Consider the following 18,956-nt stretch of genomic DNA (forward strand, 5'->3'; position numbering starts at 1 on the left):
ACACAGCAAGAAGATCATAACAACTGCTTGAGAAACCAGTGCTGTGACTGAATGTTTAATCTCTCTAGAGAACCAGCAGGCCAGCCCACAGGAGCCTCTCCTAGCTTCTCCTGTTGTGCTGTTATGATTAGTATAGACCATTTCTAGAAGATACAGAGGAGTTTCTTTCTGGCATCACTCTTGGGCTGATTACATAGTCATGCTGGTTACTTGTGTGTTTTGTTGTTTTTTGGTTTTTCATTTTGGAAGAATTATTCTGCAGGGAAGGACTGGATTTGAAATTGAAGTGCAGACCACCTAACCTTAGTTTGCTCTCCAGTAACATCCCAAGTGCCATGGCTTTCAACAATGTGTAAGATAACAGAACTGTTTTACTCGCTTGCTTGAGGAGAGGAGAACAGAGGGTAGAGCAACTTTCAGCTAAAATTAACTTATAAATTACAGTGGGAAAGAGTGACTGAAAAAAATACGAGTAATTCTTAGAAGCATGTGAAGCGACATGTCTTGTACTTGTAAGGTCCAATTCAAAGTGATTGTAACATAGAGACAATTAATTGCAAAGTGATGTAAATGAGTCGTGCTCCCAGCACCATCCCTTGTGATGTGTTTGGAAAACCAGTGGAGAAGAGAATGTAATATAAAGCAGGGGAAGTAGCACTTCTTTAATGTGGATTTTTCTCTGGCCATCTGCTCATTCCTTTTCCCTTCCCTTTTCTGCCTTGTGGTCTTTCCTTGTAGTGGTTACATTCTCTTTCCAACTCACATCAGACCAGAAGATATATCACATGTGATTTTAGATTGTTATAGAATCATAGAATCATAGAATCGTAAGGGTTGGAAAGGACCTTAAGATCATCTAGTTCCAACCCCCCTGCCATGGGCAGGGACACCTTGCCCTAAACCATGTGGCTCAAGGCTCTGTCCAACCTGGCCTTGAACACCGCCAGGGATGGAGCATCCACAACCTCCCTGGGCAACCCATTCCAGTGCTTCACCACCCTTACTGTAAAGAACTTCTTCCTTATATCTAATCTAAACTTCCTCTGTTTAAGTTTGAACCCATTACCTCTTGTCCTACCACTACAGTCCCTAGGGAAGAGTCCCTCCCCAGCATCCTTGTAGACCCCCTTCAGATACTGGAAGGCTGCTATGAGGTCACCACGCAGCCTTCTCTTCTCCAGGCTGAACAGCCCCAACTTTCTCAGCCTGTCTTCATATGGGAGGTGCTCCAGCCCTCTTATCATCCTCGTGGCCCTCCTCTGGACTCGCTCCAACAGCTCCATGTCCTTTTTATGTTGAGGACACCAGAACTGTACGCAGTACTCCAAGTGGGGTCTCACAAGAGCAGAGTAGAGGGGCAGGATCACCTCCTTCGACCTGCTGGTCACGCTTCTTTTGATGCAGCCCAGGATACGGTTGGCTTTCTGGGCTGCAAGTGCACACTGCCGGCTCATGTTAAGCTTTTCGTCAACCAACACCCCCAAGTCCTTTTCTGCAGGGCTGCTCTGAATATTGTTGATGGCCAAAGCTATCCTTTGCATTCAGCAGCACTGTGGAGCAAATCCCAAGGAGCTTCTCAGCATAGATGCTTACAAACCTACCCATTTGGCTCTGTGAACCAGTATTTTGATGACCAGTAACAGAGAGCACCAAACATGCAAGTAGCTGGAGTTGCAGCCAGCACAAAAACATTTTTTTCCAAAGGGAACAGAGGGTCAGATTGTAACTTGACCTGCTGTTTCATGCTGATTTTCCCTACAGAGAAAGTAAGGCTTTATCGTTCCCACTGATTATTCAGCTGAGAATAAAGATGAGGCGCAGATTATGATTTCCTTGTCCCCATGAGACTGTCAACAGCACGCAAGCCAAGCACAGGCATGGGATACTGCCATTCTTGGTCATTTTGAGGAGCTCTGTAGCTCTTTTTGTGCCACAAGCATGGTGAATAGAGTAAGGGAAGAGATAGCATGGCTAATCTTGGCTTAAAAGAAAAAAACTTGAGCCAGAAAGAAAGAATCTTACAATTTATTTTTCTCTTCTTTCTGTAGGTAGTGGACAAATAGAGCTTAGTTTCCTGTGGTTTTATGTTTTGGGGTTTTTTTTCTTCTTCATAAGTCTTCTTATCACAATAGCCCCAGTTTGTAAGTGTGACTTTTATGAATCCAAGCTAATGCTTACGGGTTAGCAGGGTGCTAGCAAATGTTGCACCTGACATCTGTCTGCTTGTTCTTCAGTGGGAGAACTAATTTTGATGTCTTTCTGCTGTCCACCTACTGCTTTTCAGAGAACTAAAAGGGAGATCCAGAGCTGGGAACTATATAGATTATTCACACAGGTACACATTTCCCCAAGAACACAGCTTTTGAGTCTCCATAGGAAGAGAAGATGGAGGGAAGCTCACTATTAAAAATTCCAAATTCACTTGCTACACAATCTGAATTCTCTATTATTAGTCATTTTGCATAGGAAAAAAAAATAGCAGCATTTAATGTACTTGATGTTTAGATTATAAAGTTACTTTAGAAATTGAACATGTTGATGGCTTTCTTGGGAGTGGTTGTTGCTTGAGGATAAAGCGAACCATAACTAGGACCTTCCTTCATCCCACCTTAACCTTCCATCTTGTACTGAAAAGGCAAAACCTTTGACTAAGCTAGAAAGTGGTTTCTGAATTATAGCTCTGATGAATGTGTGAGGAGTGGAAGCACAGCATGCTCTGCACTGAGTGAAATAGATGGGCTTCCCTGCTCCCTTCCTTGTCAGTAAGGAATCTTTGATGCTTGCCTGTCTATCTCTCTTACTTCTCTTCAGGAACTGGATTATCAGAAGAGACGCATGCGGGAATCAGGGGACAGGTTTGTTCCCGTCATGAGCGATTTCATCACTGTGGCCAGTTTCAGCTTCTCAGAGTTAGAAGACCTTCTTAACGAGGCTAGAGACAAGGTAAGAATACTTTCTGAAGTGTTTGGGATTTCACTGGCTCAGTCAAAAGCCTGATCAAAACGGAAGCAGCAATGTCAGATGCTGAGACTGTAGTGAAAACTGTAATATCACTGAAAGTGGTTTAGGCTGAAGTTTCTTACTTTTCCTAATCTAGTCTGTAGCCATTTAGAATACATTTTAGTATTAAAAGAAGGTTCGATGCTCTTGCCCACTTCTTACTAATCTTCCTTAATATTATCCATATGTTCCATAAAATTGCGATGTCAACATCTGTACCAAGATATCACACCATGTGGTTGTGTTGAATGGACTGCTTTTAAGCAGTCTCTCAAAAAGAGGTCCTTTGGTGATTAGTGATAGTGACCTCATATCTTTTACCTCCTTCTTCTGACTTCATCCCACTGTGCTTATTTAGCTGGGGACATTTGTGTTTCATTTCCTTTAAAAATACACCTCTGGGTAGTTTGGTAACCCTGAATACCTGATCTTTTCCATGTACACTTCTCTGTTACTGCTTGTATTTCATTGCAAGGATAGAAATCCCAAACATGCATGGTTTGTCTGACGTTCTTGGATCCTTCTTACACAGCCAGCACCACGTGCATGTTACTCTTCAGGTGCTGCGCTGATCATTTCGTCCTTTCACTGTCTGCATCTTCATTACCAGATTTGTACAACTAAAGAGGTGCTTGTTCTTTGCTGATGATTGGAGTCTGGCACTAATCCCTCTGTCTCTCAGCTGAATGAGGAAGAATTTATATGAAAAGATCATAAGCATATGAAAATGTTTAGAGAAGAGCAAGTTCTAAAGTAAACGATATGTAATGGCAAATCTGCCCTTGTTAGCTGGCATGTTAAAAGTGCTTGGCTTTATGAAGCAAATATGTTATTTCTTTTGGATTGAAATGTTTCCACTGCTGGTATCAGTCCTTGTAGTGTGAAGAGACCTATTGCATTATTAACAAAACCTGTGCCATTGGATTGGTAATCCTTAACTTTTGAAGGATAGGCAAAATACAAGCTGAGGATCTGAACAGTAAGACTCCTCACTTATGCAGTCTCTCTGCAGTAATGTCATTCTGCGTGTCCTTGCTGTGGAGATATTGTTGGTAATATGGACTTGCACAAAACAAATATTTTATATTTTGTATCTTCACTAAATTTACTGAGAAAAGCTCATTTTTTTATGGTTTGGGGGCTTGTGTTTTATGAATGGGTAAATTTTTCAACTTCGTTATAGTTACATGCACATTTATGAAAGCAAATTCACTCTGTCCTTGGCTTAGACTGCCTGCTTTTGGTTTGGTATTAAGATGGTGGTGGTCCTTTCTTTTGGCACTAGGACAAAAGCCCAATGCAGATTCTTTACAAGGTCACTCAGGGGTTAAAAACCAGCAAGTGGTACGTGTCCAGCACAGCAATGCAACTTTTCTTGATCAGGCAGTTGCAGGAAAAATGCCATTCTTTTGCTTTAATAATAACCAGAGAATCTCCCTGCAGACAGACCAATATGTCTGGAAGTTGCTGCACACTTTTTTAGACATAGCCAACATAAAGCACTCGACATAAAGAGATGTTTTATTTTAATGACTATAACATGCTTAGGAAACGTTTCTTTACCTTCTCCTCACACACCCTTACGATGTTTGAACACATGCCATTCCAGCTTCTGCTCAACCTATGGCTCTGGTTCTTCCACTGGCAAAAAAGTGTCTTCCACTGACTGCTTTTGGACTCCTAAAAGGGAACTGCCTGTCCTTACGAGTGCTCCAGTACTGAGCTATTTCTCATGTTTGCCTCATATTATTTTTCCCCTCTCTTCTTCCTCTTTTTCTTCTTTTTTTCTTAGAAAAAAAAAAGGGGGGGGAAAAGAAAGCTGGAAATTTTCAACAAACCAGATGTGCTTTGCAAAGCATCCTCCAACCTCAATGGGCTCTCTGTGCTTGTTGAATCATAAGCTTTTTCTTTCCATGGAAACTTACTATAACCCCCAATTAAAGGAAGAGAGGGACCAAGACATCTGATTATCCTGTACTTCTTTTATTTCTCAAAGCAAATTGAGAAAAAAGGTAGTGGGAGAAGGAGGACTTTGAAAAATATCCTCATGAGCCCAGGAAGAATAGGTCTGGTTCATAGATTTATTAATAATTGTGAAGCCCTAGTTTTAACAGCTGGAGTTGGATATCCTTCTAAATATAGATGTGGCTAATTGATTGCCACGAGGTAATCAGAGCCATGTTTCCTCAGCTGGAATTTAAAACAATACAACTTATCTTTTCAAACCTGGGAAGTTTTTTATTTTTTAAAATGCCTTTAGTATTAGCAAAAGCCGTTTCTTCATTCCTTTTATTTATGGAAACGATCCATTACGAAGGTGTGGTGCTGACCTTCTCGGTAGAGGATATTTTTCACAATCCCATGCAGTACTTTTCTTGGCCTTTTTGCTTAAATCAGGACCATTTACAGTTAGTGGCCGTGGGGAGGAAGTGATATTTTAAACTTAAAGGGCCAGGTTGTTAGATGCAGGCATCCATGTTTGCAGAGGAAGCCTTGTAACTGTACGTATCTTCATGCAGTAAACAGATGGCTTGCTTAAGAACTGATTGAAAACTTAGGCCGACTCTTTAAACAGGCTCCCTAGCACAGCTGGTTCTTGTTCTTTTTGTGTTTTTCTCACTTTCAATGCCACTTTATAAGGGAATATATAGATTAGATCAAGGGATAATGTTTTCCCATAAACTGGAAGGTGGGGCAGGAGAAAGTGAAATTCTGCCCTGGAATCCTTCATCAGTTTTTACATGTTTGAACAGATGACAAAAAGCCTTTTTTTACATAAGAAAGAACAAAATGGGGTTGAATTTTGTTTGTGAACATTTTTCCCTGTGTTTTCTGTGGGGAAATAATGAAAATGCCCAGGCAGAGGAACAGTGACCTCTCATGGTATTAATTTTATTTTCCTACTTGAAAAAGGTAACATTTGCCCTATATGAAGCTTTACAATATACTTAAATGCTGATAGGTATGAACTTAAATTGCTAGACTGCTTCATAACTGTTCTACTTTGTGCTTGGTTTATAACAAACCTGTTTTTAAGACATTGTGGGTATTCCTGGAAGAACAAAGTCTGCTCAATCAGGCATTGCCATTCCTGTGATCATAGAATCATAGAATGATTTGGGTTGGAAGGGACCTTAAACATCATCTCTTTCCAACCCGCCCTGGCATGGGCAGGGACACCTTCCACTAGACGAGGTTGTTCAAAGCCCCAGCCAACCTGACCTTAAGCACTAAGGCTCTCTGTAGAGGCACAGTGGAGGCCACTGCCTGGGCAAGGTTGATGAGGCGGGTAGGAAAAGTGTCCATCCCCAGTCTTTCTCATGACAACTCATCTCAAGCAGGGTGTTTATCATCATAGAGAAAGGAGTTCAGACTCTGCACATGCATTTAATAAACTTAGCACATATAGTAACTGTTTTGAAGAACAGAAAGGCAGTGAAAGCCAAAATCCGTTTAAGAAAATAGTAATTAATGGCAGAATTCTATAAAGCACACAGAAATACTGTAGTCCAAGTGCCAGTTACAGGCTGCGCACTTCTGTCATTCATTTTGGGGGATTGGTATTTTCTGTCAGCCACTGGGGCTAATGAATAAGGAATGGATCAGGATGGAGATTGATGAAGTCAAGACAATATGTGTTACAAAGGGCATGCGCTGGCACCACAGCCTGCTGTCAGGAACAGCCTTTTGGTAAATGAATTACATAGCTATTGTCTGGTAGCTTAGAACTGCAGATGCTTCAGGCCAAGTTGGCATCTAACATATTAGAAATGTTTATAGTACCTGTATCTCGATTTTGGGGCTGCCAGAGTCATTCTTGAACTCCTGGTAGAATTCATGAAGAGCATGTAGGCACAAAGAGTGCTAAGCCCAGCCGTGCCTGAAATTGGCTGGGCTTTTTCCATTAACTGTTCTGAATCTGTCCCATAAAGAAACAGACATTATTTGAACTGCCTCAGTACAGGATTGGAGTCTTCATAACAGCAAACTCAAGATTACTTCTCTGAGGAAGACAGTTCATATTGCATGGCTACTTGGTATAATTCATTCATACATTGGCTCCTCTGGCAATAGCAGACAGCACAGACAGCATGAAATTTTTATCATGGCTGTTTTTCCTCCTCCTCATAGAGGCCTGTTCCTGCCATTTCTAGAGCTCTTCTGCCACTGTTTAATGTTTCGTTGGCAAGCACAGCAGAGAGTGTGTGTGCTGCTGTCCCACTTTCCCTCTCCCTGCTAAAATGGCTTTTTAAAATAAACAACTGTCTAAACGATTTGCTTTGGCAAGAGGATGAATTCAGTGGAAAGTTTGGCAGAGGAAGCAGAGCTGGCACTGAGCTTGTGGACCTGTTATATCATGGGGCATGGGGGCCCTTACAGTGTGGAAATGAATGTTTTAATGAAGAGAAAAAAAGAAGATATACTATCCTGTATTAGAGTGGAAAACTTGCCAAAACAGTTTTCCATCTTGCTTTTGCCCATGTCATCTGTCCCCAAATGACTTCAAGAACAAGCAAGTTTCAACCCTTGTTCCGCACTATTACAGCATGTCACAAAATTCTTGAAAGTGTTTTGTTTGCATGAGGTCTTCGCTACAGATTTCACAGTTGTGGCAAGAGCAGGTACTGTTTGGCTGGGAATCTGCCCATGAAGCAGTCCAGTGGTTTGTATGGGGTGACACAGATCCTGTGGCAGAGAGCAGAAGAGAGGGCTGGGGTCCAGAGCACCTAGGTCTGTGCTGTGCTGCCCTGAGTGAAGCAAGCAGTGTGGTTTTAGCCACTGTGAGGAGGTAGGAGCCTGGGCTTTGTACCACGGTTGGGAAGGCTGCCTCCAGCAGCTTGTTGACCCTCATCCCAGCACCAGTGCTTTAAAAAAGCACACATTGTTGCAGGACCAGAGCTATGGGGAAATAGAAGTAATAAAACAAGAGGGGTCTGTTGCAATTTAAATAGTGAAAATACAGTGAGGGTCTGTTTACAGTAGTGCATTGAGTTGATGTAGTGCCCTACAGATGTGAGCAACTGATTTTTTTTTGCCATTTCTTATACCAGATTAGTGGGGCAACACTTTCCTTTCTGTAACAAATGGAGAAAGGAAGGCTTAGAGAGGGAGCATGAGTTCCCAAGCCACATTATGGGCAGAGTTGGCAGCAGAGGCTGGATCTCCTGACTTGCCTTCCTCTGCTCAGTCAGCTTTTTTTCCGGAGGGGGCAGAGAAAGAAGGAAAATGTTTACTTCAGTGAACTGCAGATTTCTCTTTTGTAGTTATTTTAATATGTCTAGTGCTCAGAGTCTTGCTTTTCATCTTTCACTACTTTACAGTAAGTGATTGTGACCTAGTAAGCCATGTTACAGGGCACCAAAGACGGGCTGTTCTCAGCCTCCGACTCGCTGCTGCTTAGAGACCACACCACCTTATACTCATGAGTGTCTCTGGAAGGGTCCCAGGCTGCTGGGTCTTTCCAGCACAGCAACACTGTTGCTCCTCTGAGTAGCAGTGGGGAAGCAGTGGCAAAAGCCCCTCTGCCAGTGTGACAAGAACTAGATGGTGTTGGTAGTTGGGTGACAGGCCACATGCAGAACATTTGCAGACAACACCACCCTCTAATGGAGAATTCCATGTATGTAGTATCCAAGAGCCTCAGGCAAGGACCCCCTCCTTTTCAAACCCCAGTCTCCTTAAGAGTCCAGGAAACTCCTGTGGGCATTCTTGGGCTCAAACCAGCTCAGGTCCTGCGTGCCTCCTCATCCACATTGGCTGTACACAGGAGGGACATAGGGCACAGGGGCAGTGCATCACTAGGTACAACAGCCATCTCCTGTGGCCTGCTCCTGGGCTTCAGGCTTCACAGGAGGTGGAAAAGTCTTCCTTCTGGCTGGCAGCTCTACTTGCTGCTCTTAATTTGCACGTTATTTCAATTGTCACAGGAGTTAACCACAATTGGGAAGAGATTTGAGGTAGCACATCTCCCGTAAGCGATGAGCTTCAAGTGCTCTATTGTGCTCAAACAGTGGTGGTAATGCCTGTGCTGAAGTCTTTCTCTGGCACTCCTGCTTCCCTGGCTGATTGGCATGCTGAGGCACACCAATAATATATAGCACATGGAGATGATTTGTCTCCTTCTGTGGTATTGACGGCCTGTATTTTCTCTGCTGAAGAGCTGGTGCTGGTCGGTTTGGATTACTGTGAGACTGCTGCACTTTCCTAATATTCAAGCAGACTATGTTTGTTATATACAGAGAAAATACATATATACAGATGGGGGTGGAAAGAGGGAGTAGGTGTGCATACTTTTGTGTGCGTGTCTTCAGAGGTTTTAGAGAAAAGGAGTTAAACCAGAGAACTAATCTGTTGCTGTTTCCATACTCTGAAGTCCCACCCTGACATGCTGCTGTAGTGCTTTCTTCAGCTCCTGCCATGTTTGGTAGCTCAAAGCAATATGCATTTCTTCCAACACTTTATTTTTTTTCCTCCCAGATACTTTGAATTTGTTTATTTCTGGCTGAGAATGCAGCCTTTTTAAAGAAAAAAGAATCTATTGCTTCAAACTGCTTTGTGGGCCTGGCAGGGAAAGCAGAGAAGGGGAGATGCTGAATCTCTCAGGCTGTGCCAGAAGGAAGCTGCTTTCCATGGAGATTTCTTCCCCCTGCAGTTGACTGGGAGATATTGTTTATGCTTTAGCTGGTACAGGGCCAGAGGGGCTTATAAGACCTGCTTCCAAACTCATTTTGTGCTTGGGATTGGAGCCTGAACTGTGCTTACTGTCTGCCATTCTGCAAGATCACCCACCTAAGGAAAGGGAAGCTGGGCTGTGTTAGTGTGAGCTGAGTACACACACAAGAGAGCTTGAAGGCAGTCCATAATTGAGAGAGTCTGGGTTTGGTAAACGTTGAGGTCTGTAAGGATGCTCTGCTGCTCGGTGCGGGTGTGTGACATGCAGGCAGGGAATGCCAGGGGAGCTGTGCACCAGGGCAGCAGTGCCAGCAAAGAAGTGTTGCTGGTGCTGCCTGTTGTTATATAAAGGTGTATGAGGGAAGCTGTTTGGACAATGATAGAGCTTTTAGATGTGTACGCTTATATAGGACTCAATGGACATGTATGAACATGCTGTGGACAGACTATATGTGCATGTATTTGAGTGCATTTTGGCGAGTAGAAGGGCGTGCTTGTGAGTGTGAGAGAGCAAAGAAGAGAATACAACTACTGCAGGACTGATGTCCAAGAGCCAGGGGATGCTGTGAATTTACCATATCCCAGTCAGGACAGCTCTGTGACTGAAGTCCTGCCAGTTGGCTGCCTTCACATGTGTTCTGCAGCCTCAACATTTGCCTTTTAAAATAAAAGCCACTTGTGATGTATTCATGCTCTTTTAAGTCTGCCCGGGAGCCCTGGCTGCTTTCCTTGCCCCGCTCTCATGCCATGTCTGTCCATAGTCTCCTCTCTCCCAGGCAACACCTTGACTGAGGGTACTCCAGGGTGATGGATGACATGGCAAAAGGCTCCTGAGAGGGCAGAATGTAACGTTACTGCAAAAAACCCCTCTAACTTCAGCCATTTAAAAAGTGGATTTGAGAGGAATGTGGAAGGGGAAAGGATGGGCTAAAACTACTTGTTTCCCATAAGCTCACTGTCTTCCATGCCCCTGCTGTCCCACAGCTGCAGCTGAGATGTGGCTACACAGTCAACTTCTGAACTTACTCCATCAACCTCAGGCACTGAACATGGGTTTTTTGCATAAGTGGACAGCTAGTGCTCTCCAGCACTGTTGCCCCATGCTGCCCAAAGGATATCTAGGGGAGCAGATACTTTAGGGACAGAGACACCTGCCTTAAGGAAGAGCGCTTCTGTTGATGGGGAGGGCCAAGTTTCTGCTCTCACTGCATGAATGCTCAGAGGGTATTGAATGATATGTGTGGTTGCTCATAAGCTTTCTTCGCTGTCTTCACCAAACTGCTTGCCTAATTATTGCTCTTGTGTTTTCTGCCCCCTTGACAGTATGCCAAGGCACTGAAGCATTTTGGAGAGAGCGAGGGCAAGATGCAGCCAGATGAATTTTTTGGCATCTTCGACACTTTCTTACAGTCATTTGCAGAGGCCAAGCAAGATCTGGAGAATATGAGGAAGAAAAAGGAAGAAGAGGAGCGCAGGGCACGCATGGAGGCCATGGTAGGATCTGGGCACAGGAAGGTTTCTCCTTCCATTGCCTTTTCATGCCTAGAGAGAGAAAGGCTGAGAGATTCAGTTCTAATGCTTGTGTCCTGTCACTGTTTTATGTCCTTCTCCATGCCACCTTTCTTTGGCATCATTCCTTCAGCAAATTATGACATTTTTCCTGCTGGCTGTCTGCCAGCTCTCAAGGGCATACTGTTTGGCTCCTAAATTACCCTCTTTCGGATTCAGATACCAAATCTAGCCCTGCCTGTTCTGCCCCAGCACTTTGCAGAATGGTGCTGTCCCTGCCCAGTGCCAGACTGTCCTGCTTTCACGCTGCAGGCTCTGTGCAAAAGCTCTGGGAGCCTGATCCCCCTCGGTGCTGCCAGCTGGTCAGCTTCCACTTAGACTTCATCATCATGCGCTGCATGCATGTTGCCTGACAGTGCACAGTGACACAGCAAATGCCCTGGCACCTGCTGCAGCCCATACTGGCAGTATTTCTGGCCAGCCTTAGTGCCTTGGTTACTGGGGCTGTGTCTGGCCTTGACATGGCGAGAGAGCTTTTGTGCATTGTTGATCTTGCTCCTGGGAGACAGACGTGTGTCCCCAGGGGTTCGTGTCAACCAGCCTCTGCCTATAACTTCAGCCTCTCCCGAGGCCTGAGAACAGCTCAGCTGTCCCCTGCCTCCTTCCCCCCTGCCGTGGCCTCACTGTGGGGAGGTGCTGCTTTAAATGTTTGCTGCCCCAGCAGCACCGGTTTGTGTCTTTCAGAAGAGGAGAGAGGTAAAACTCTGGGATGCCAGCAGCCTTACTGTCGGACACAGGGCCAGGACATCCAGTCCTAAGCTAGGACTTAGGCTCAAGCATCCTTTAATGGTTGGACTTGGTGATTTTAAAGGTCTTTTCCAACCTAGTTGATTCTATGATTCCTCTCTCGCCACCCTGGAAAGGGCAGGAGCCTGCTGTTAAAGCCCTGGGATGGTTTTGTAGGCCTAATACACCATGAGAGAGGTTGCAGTTTGCTTATAGAAAGTCTTCCTGCAACATGCAGGTGCGAGTGACCTGCTTCCTGACAGCCGTATCCATCCCTTGTCATTTCCACTAATCTTGGAGACGGGCAGCGGAGGGGAAAAAACAAAATCTCTGGAGCTACCCTAGGGAGACCAAGGGTTGACACGTGGACCTATCCAATGATTTGTAAAATCCACAGTCATGTTTCATTACTTCTTATATTTATAACCTATTTACCTTTCCAGAGTCGAGGCAATGTGCCCTCCTTTTCCCATCACTGCAACACACTGCTTCCATCCAAACATGAGCTGTTTGGTGGATAGGGATTTTGTTCATGTTTTGATACCTCACACAATTTTCATTCTCCAGTATGTTTAGCTGGTGGCTTTCTGGGGTTTTTCCTTTCTTCTTTTCCTCCTTCTGTGGGACTGCAGCCTTTCTGCCTGACAATTTAGCTAGCCATGCCCAAAGTTCAAAGCTCTTTCACTATACTAGTGACTGTGGTTTGTACAGATGCATCCAAACTAAGTTTAAACTCACCGGGTTAGGAATTGTCAGCATAGTAGCTGCTGCCACACTAGGGTCACTACAAGCCTGGCCCCAGATGCTAGGTAACCTGTGCCAGTACCGCTTGTAAACTCACTTGACACAGCTACTTTGCTGGCACTATTGTGCTGTAAAATTAGTGCAAAACAGCAGCAGCATACACATCCCATGTGTCCTCTTTGCTCCAGGTAGCGCTTTGTGAGGCAAACATACAATGCTACTCGTTCCTCATCTCTCCTGCTCTTTGCTTGTCTGTGCAGAAGAAGGGAAGCCTAGCGCGGCTGCCTGTTGCACTTGGCACAGGTGATGGCCTTGTGAATGGTCTGGCATCTTGGTTAGCTAACCCTAAAGCTCTGTGTCTTTCTCCACAGCTAAAAGAGCAGAGGGAAAAAGAGAGGCGACAAAAGAAAGCGAAAGCTGGAAGCATCTCTGAAGAGAGTGGGGAGTTTGATGACCTGGTGTCAGCATTAAGGTCGGGTGAAGTCTTCGACAAAGACTTATCCAAGCTCAAGCGTAACCGCAAACGCTCGGGGAACCAAGGCTTAGAGACAAGCCGGGAGCGGGTGGTGACAAAGCTAAATTATTAATTACAAGAGGAAGAAAAAAAATAATCAACCAAAAGAAGGTGATGAAAAAGTGCAAAACAAAGAAGATGAATGTGTGCGATGGCGCCTGGCTGACAGCTGCCCCAAAGGATTTCTTTGGTCTGTGGCTAGAGACGTTACCTTTCCATGATCAGCTTTCCTCTCATCCCTCTTCTGTGCTCCTATTTTGAACCATTATCAAAGTGCCTCTGTGGAGCCAGCAGGCCTGTGACTGGGCCATGTAGAGCTGACAGATTTGCTTCTGGGAGTTCATTGTGTCATCAGAGGCCTCGTGGTGATGGCAGAAAATACTTGGGCCTTGCAGACTGCCTCACAGCTGGAGAAAGATAACTTTCTGTGTGCCAAAGTAAAAACTAGTCATGATTTCCATCTTGCTGATAACAAGCAAGACTAATTTCAGAGCAGCTCCGTAAACACCTCTCGCTTCTTCAAGATGTAGACTGGCCTTCAGGGGCTTATCAAGATGTGGTTCTCAAGGTTTCCAATTCCTTTCCAGAATTGGATTTTATAAGCCATTGATTAGCACAGGAAAAAATGCTTTTGATCTCACGTTCTGTGTAGTATTTTTGTGTGGCCTACACTGTCCAAAGCAAGTGATGCTCAGAAGGAAGTAATCGAGTTCTGGAAGAGATTGAAATTCAAGAATCAGGATCAACATAAAATACTTTGCAAAAGGCTTTTGGATTCTGTTTTTCTAGAAGCAGTTTTCTGGAATTTTTTGACAGTTGAGCCTTGAAGCTATGAAATGCAAACATAGGAAAGAAGCTCTGGCTTCTCTTTAGAAAACTAAGCCACTGCCAGGTTGGGATTACAAGTAGATGACTGTGGAGTCTGTTGTCATTGCTGGAGGGTGAGAGGGAAACAGGGGAACATTTCTTACCTGTTTGTGCAAGATTTCTTAGTGCAGCCCAATAGAAATCAGGAGCTCCATAGTATCCACAGGTCACAAGTAGCAAAAAGGAAAACAGTCACTGGCTGCAAGAAATGAGATTTCCACTTGATGCTAGCTGTGATTGCTGTTGACCTGAACTCATATTTCTAACAGGCTGATCTTCACTGCACACACCCACTCCCACCTAGGGGAATCATGTAACTCAGTAAGTTATGAATGGTGTCAAAGGAGAGCCTTGGAGCCCACAGCTTGTTTCATTTTGAAGGGATCACTTGAAATGAACCAACGGAAGGTTCCCATAATGAAAACTGATAATTTTTTCCAGGAGGACATAGAACTGTGTAAGCAAAGCAGGCTTTGGAGATGGGTTAATTCATAAGAAAAAACAGATTTGTATTTAAGCTACATGTATGAAGCACACAGCAAAAAGCAAAGAATGCCAAGAGGCCTGAATTCTGAATTCTGTGTGTCTATGGCTCTAGGAAAAGGACTGGACTGTGTGGGCTGTTGTGGGCTGCTTTTTAAAAAAAAAAAAAAAAAAAAAAAAATGATCTTCCTTTTTGATTATTTTCCCTGGAGAAGGAAGAGTTAAAAAAAAAGAAATTGTGATGGATTCTTCCTCCTAGACAGGAAGAAAAGAGAACATTTGAGAAGAGGGACCCACCATCTACAAACTATGCATCAATAGTCAACAGCACAAAATGCCAAGGAATCCCAGCGAAGTGAAAAAAGCTCTATTTGTCACTTTAGTCATTTGGTTTGATTTTTCTCTGAATGTCACTTAACCTCAGGCTCTGCACTGAGTCTGTAGAACAGAACTTCCTCTGCCATGCACGCTGCCTGATCAGTATTACACACTACCGATAGTGGAGAAGCAAACTGTGGTGGTTTCCTGAACGTTTTGAGAGTAAAATAATTACGTAAACTATGGAAAGAAGCAAAAAAAGTCAGAATTGTTAAACTCTAATGTTTCATTGTTTACTGAATTTTGAGTCTCCCACCCCAGAATTTCCCTATTTACGACATTCCAGACTGCCGCGCCTCTGTATAATACTCATCGTAAAGAGCTGGTATCTTACAAGAGCTGGGTGCATTCTCCCCCCAATACTATCCCACTCCCCTTCTGGGATTAGCTATTAACAGCAATGCCCATTGCAGCAGACACAAGCACCTTGTAGAAGACAGACTGTATTTCATAAAGGTTTTTGAAAGTTTAAGAAACACTCTCACTTTTTTAAGCATTTTTATTTTAAATTACAAAATGGATTTTTAGAAATGTCTCTTGTAAATTATATTAACAAGCTCCTTGCTGCTCCCTGAAGTAGACATGCTATATCCCAGCCCTTTTTGTTTGTCTTGTTTTAAAGCATGCCATATAACCCATGCCACATAAGCCATATGAGAGGTGGTGATATGTGCCAAATTGGTATACAGTTGAGCTTAGATTTGGATAATCCCTGAATTCCAAAGATTATGCTTTTAGGGATTAGAACATTGTAGGTTTTTTCCCCTCTTTGTTCTCCCTGCATTTAGGACTTGCCCAGAAATTCAGGTGTAGTGCCAAGGTCAGCCCTGGTGCAAGATGATGTGATTCATGGTTCTGTCCAACTTACGGCTGCTTGCTTGCTCCCCAGGTACTTGTTTGGTAAGGCAGACTGTCAGCATGGCAGTGCTGTCAGAGAAGAACACCTCAGGGCAAAAACCTTGAATATAAATCTGCCCCAGTATTTGTCAAATCAGGTTTGTGCTGTGCTTTTTGAAACTGAAGTCACTTTGCCAGGCCACAAATGTAGCAAATACAGAGAGAATTATAAGCCCTCTGTCCATTTGTGTACACAGTTCAACTCTGATTTCAAGAGATCCTGTATGACGGTACGTAGTGCTCCAGCCACACTGACAGAGTCAAAGAAAGCTGCTGTAGTTTTGTCACCTCAACTCATACGCAAATAATGAGATTGTGCAACTCCTGTAAATCAGCTGTGGGATACTTCCTGGAATGGACAGAAAGCTCGGAGTCATGCCCCTGATTCATTACAGCTCAACTTTCTCAGCACTCCAGTGCCCCGGACTCCAGTTTTGAATCTGTGGTGGTGGCTGAAGGCTTCGTTTAGTGTGTGAGAAGTCCCCCTGGCTCTTAGCTCTATGGTGAATGTTCATAAAGAAGGTTTTGGAAAAGCTCAGTTACACACTGAGTCAAGCAGTGATTTCATACAACTGGTGACAAGTGGAGAAGCCCATTAATAGGCCTACTGTATGAGATGAGGCTAGCCACACAGATGATAAGGAAAAGATTGGCCCTGTTCTAGGGCCTGGTGTCAGATTCTTGCTGAAGCCAAGTTTGTCCTTGCTTCTCATCTCTTGGGTACAGTGAGTGCATCTACACTCTGTTCTTCATCAGCAGTTGTGGTACAGTTGCTGAGTGCTGAAGGAGAAAGGAAAATCTTATTTTCTTGTCATCTACTACTAGCAGAGCCTGAGCAGGTATAGCAAGCAGTCATGACTTTGTATAACATAGAGGTGTAACCCCTTTACTGTACTGAGAGCTGGAGAAGAGCTAGGGTCTGCTGTTGTCCTTGTATCTGTGCCTAGCACCAGCATTTTAAGTTAACTCACTCTGCCTTTGGAAATAAGTGGAGGAGGAGGAGGTTACAGAGAAAGAAGGGTGTAACTGAAGGCTTGTTCTGCTTCCTGCAGAAATGTAGTCATTGATAACTTTATGATGAAGTTCTTCACACCTAGAAGAGGAGGTACTTTCTAACTTTCCAGACTTTGACCCTAGAGGTCTAGTGCTCATTCACTTGCCTCTGTGTCTCTGCATTGTTCTTAAGCAGGTTGCATTAGGATGATCCCAGAAAAGACTGAAGAACTCCCTCCCACTCCCTTTGGTCTGGGTCACTCAGTCGGTCATAAGTCTCTGGAAATGCTACAAGGTAAAGTGACTTCAGGGCAGGCCCTTCCATGCCCTGCAGCACAGCTATCATCTGGGCACCGGTTCCCTACAACAGCAGAAGTAGGACTAGTGTTCAGGGGTGAGAGACTCCCCACTTAGGAGACAGCCTGGGAGTCCTTCAGAAGCATTCCTGTAACGTGTTCACGATGTCTGAGGAAGGGAAAGGAATTGCAAAGGGCCCTGGTAGGAGACTGTGGAGTATGTGTTTCCATAATGATCAGCCCCATTGGCTGAATCTTTCTTCTTCTTTAGGAAAGCTCACACTCTGAGCTGGGTTGCATGGGAGAAGCTTGTGTCAGGAGTTTCTGTGAGGGGAAAGGAGATCAGTTGTACAGTTGATGATGTACATGATATATGCAGTTTCGTTTCTAGGTTGGTTCTTTTGGTTTTTTTGTTTGTTTGTTTGGGGGTTAAATGATTTAAAAAAAAAAAAAAGGTTTTAGGAATCTCTAAGGGGAACCTGTAAATCTGACACCTCTATTTATTTTGCCTTATTTTAGTTTGCTATGTTTGTATGTATACACTGCATTACAGCAAAGACTATTGAGACCGTGCCAGGGCATTACACCGGCTAGACAGCTGGCTTGGCTATTGTACAGCAAGCTGGGCTAGGCAAGGGGATGCATGTGAGCAGTCTTGGTGTGGGACAGGAGGGCAGGAAAACACTTTACTTTTGCTTTGGGCATAATCAGTCTTCATCTGGTGATCCTGGTTCTTTCCATAATGCCAGAGAAGCTTGAATAGATGGGCAAAAGTGGTTCAAGCCCTGTAACTTTTCACCAGAGTTAACATGCTGGTGAGACAAACCGGGACAGTTCTCCTACCTTCACATAGGAGGTTTCTGGTTGCCTGCAGTCCAAACAGGTAGCCCTCGCTGGCCACCTTCATTTATGTTATCAGAGGTTGAAGAGGCCGACCTTGGTAACACAATTTGACCAACTGAAAATATAGAATTTATATATGTGTATGTATATGTATATATAAAAAGCTATCTACTACTATAGGTAGTAGGCTTGATGACCAGTATCCCCTGAAGTTGGCCAGATTTTACTCACTGTGCCTGTTGAGAAGGATGCCATTAGTCTGGCATGGTGTTTTGACACCTTGTTTCATGAAGAGAGTCTGGATGCTTCCAAAACAGAGTCTTCTGTTCCAGGTGCTAATGTAGAATAGATCCCCTGTAACCACTGCAAGTTGCTCTGGGGTTACACCAGCATAATTCAAAGCAGCACCTGGATCAAAACTTTCCTTTAAGCAATCCCGTCTGTTTACAAGATGTCCCACAGAGCGCATGAAGGGCTTGGTCCTTTCAGCTGTCCATCACCAAGAGCTCTCACCCAAGTGATCTAGAAAAGCCCTTATGACAAGCCATTCCCCTCCTCCCCCTTCCCATTCATGCTTGCCCTTAAACAGGCTTTTTAAAAACCTTTGCAGTTTTTAGAATTTTAAGAGGAAGGAAGGTACCTGAGGTGCTCTGTGCTCCACATCTCCCTTCCAAACCATCCCCATCTTCAGTCTTCTCCTCCTCTGCAAGCCTGCTCACCTTGAAACATGCAGGTCACTTTGGGAAGTATCCCTGCCCACCAAGCTAGAAAGTACAGTGCTGCTTACTGAAGTGGGAGGTTGTTGTGTGCTGCTGTAATGCCTTGGCGTATCCTCATTTCTTAGTCAGTTTAAGACTATAAGTGAATTAAATGTACAAATCCTGTAGTGTCCTTTTTATCTGTATCTTTTTATAAGAATATACTGTAATACTAAAAAACAAAAGAAAAAAATTAAAGATATATTGCCCCCACTA

General features: G+C 44.0%; 1 protein-coding gene across 4 annotated transcripts in view; it reads left to right on the top strand.

Annotated features, from left to right (window-relative positions):
• DAAM2 (dishevelled associated activator of morphogenesis 2) overlaps positions 1 to 18,956 on the top strand; it is a 172,667-nt gene extending 153,711 nt beyond the window's left edge. For all 4 annotated transcript variants that reach the window (XM_030499163.1, XM_030499167.1, XM_030499165.1 and 1 more), the window contains 3 exons: positions 2,812 to 2,943; positions 10,996 to 11,166; positions 13,083 to 18,956. In XM_030499163.1, the coding sequence (XP_030355023.1) occupies positions 2,812 to 2,943; positions 10,996 to 11,166; positions 13,083 to 13,298 (519 nt within the window). In that variant the 3' untranslated portion in view covers positions 13,299 to 18,956. The remainder of the gene's footprint in view (positions 1 to 2,811; positions 2,944 to 10,995; positions 11,167 to 13,082) is intronic.

The sequence above is a fragment of the Strigops habroptila genome, chromosome 10 (genome assembly GCF_004027225.2).
Source record: "Strigops habroptila isolate Jane chromosome 10, bStrHab1.2.pri, whole genome shotgun sequence".
NCBI lineage: Eukaryota > Metazoa > Chordata > Aves > Psittaciformes > Psittacidae > Strigops > Strigops habroptila.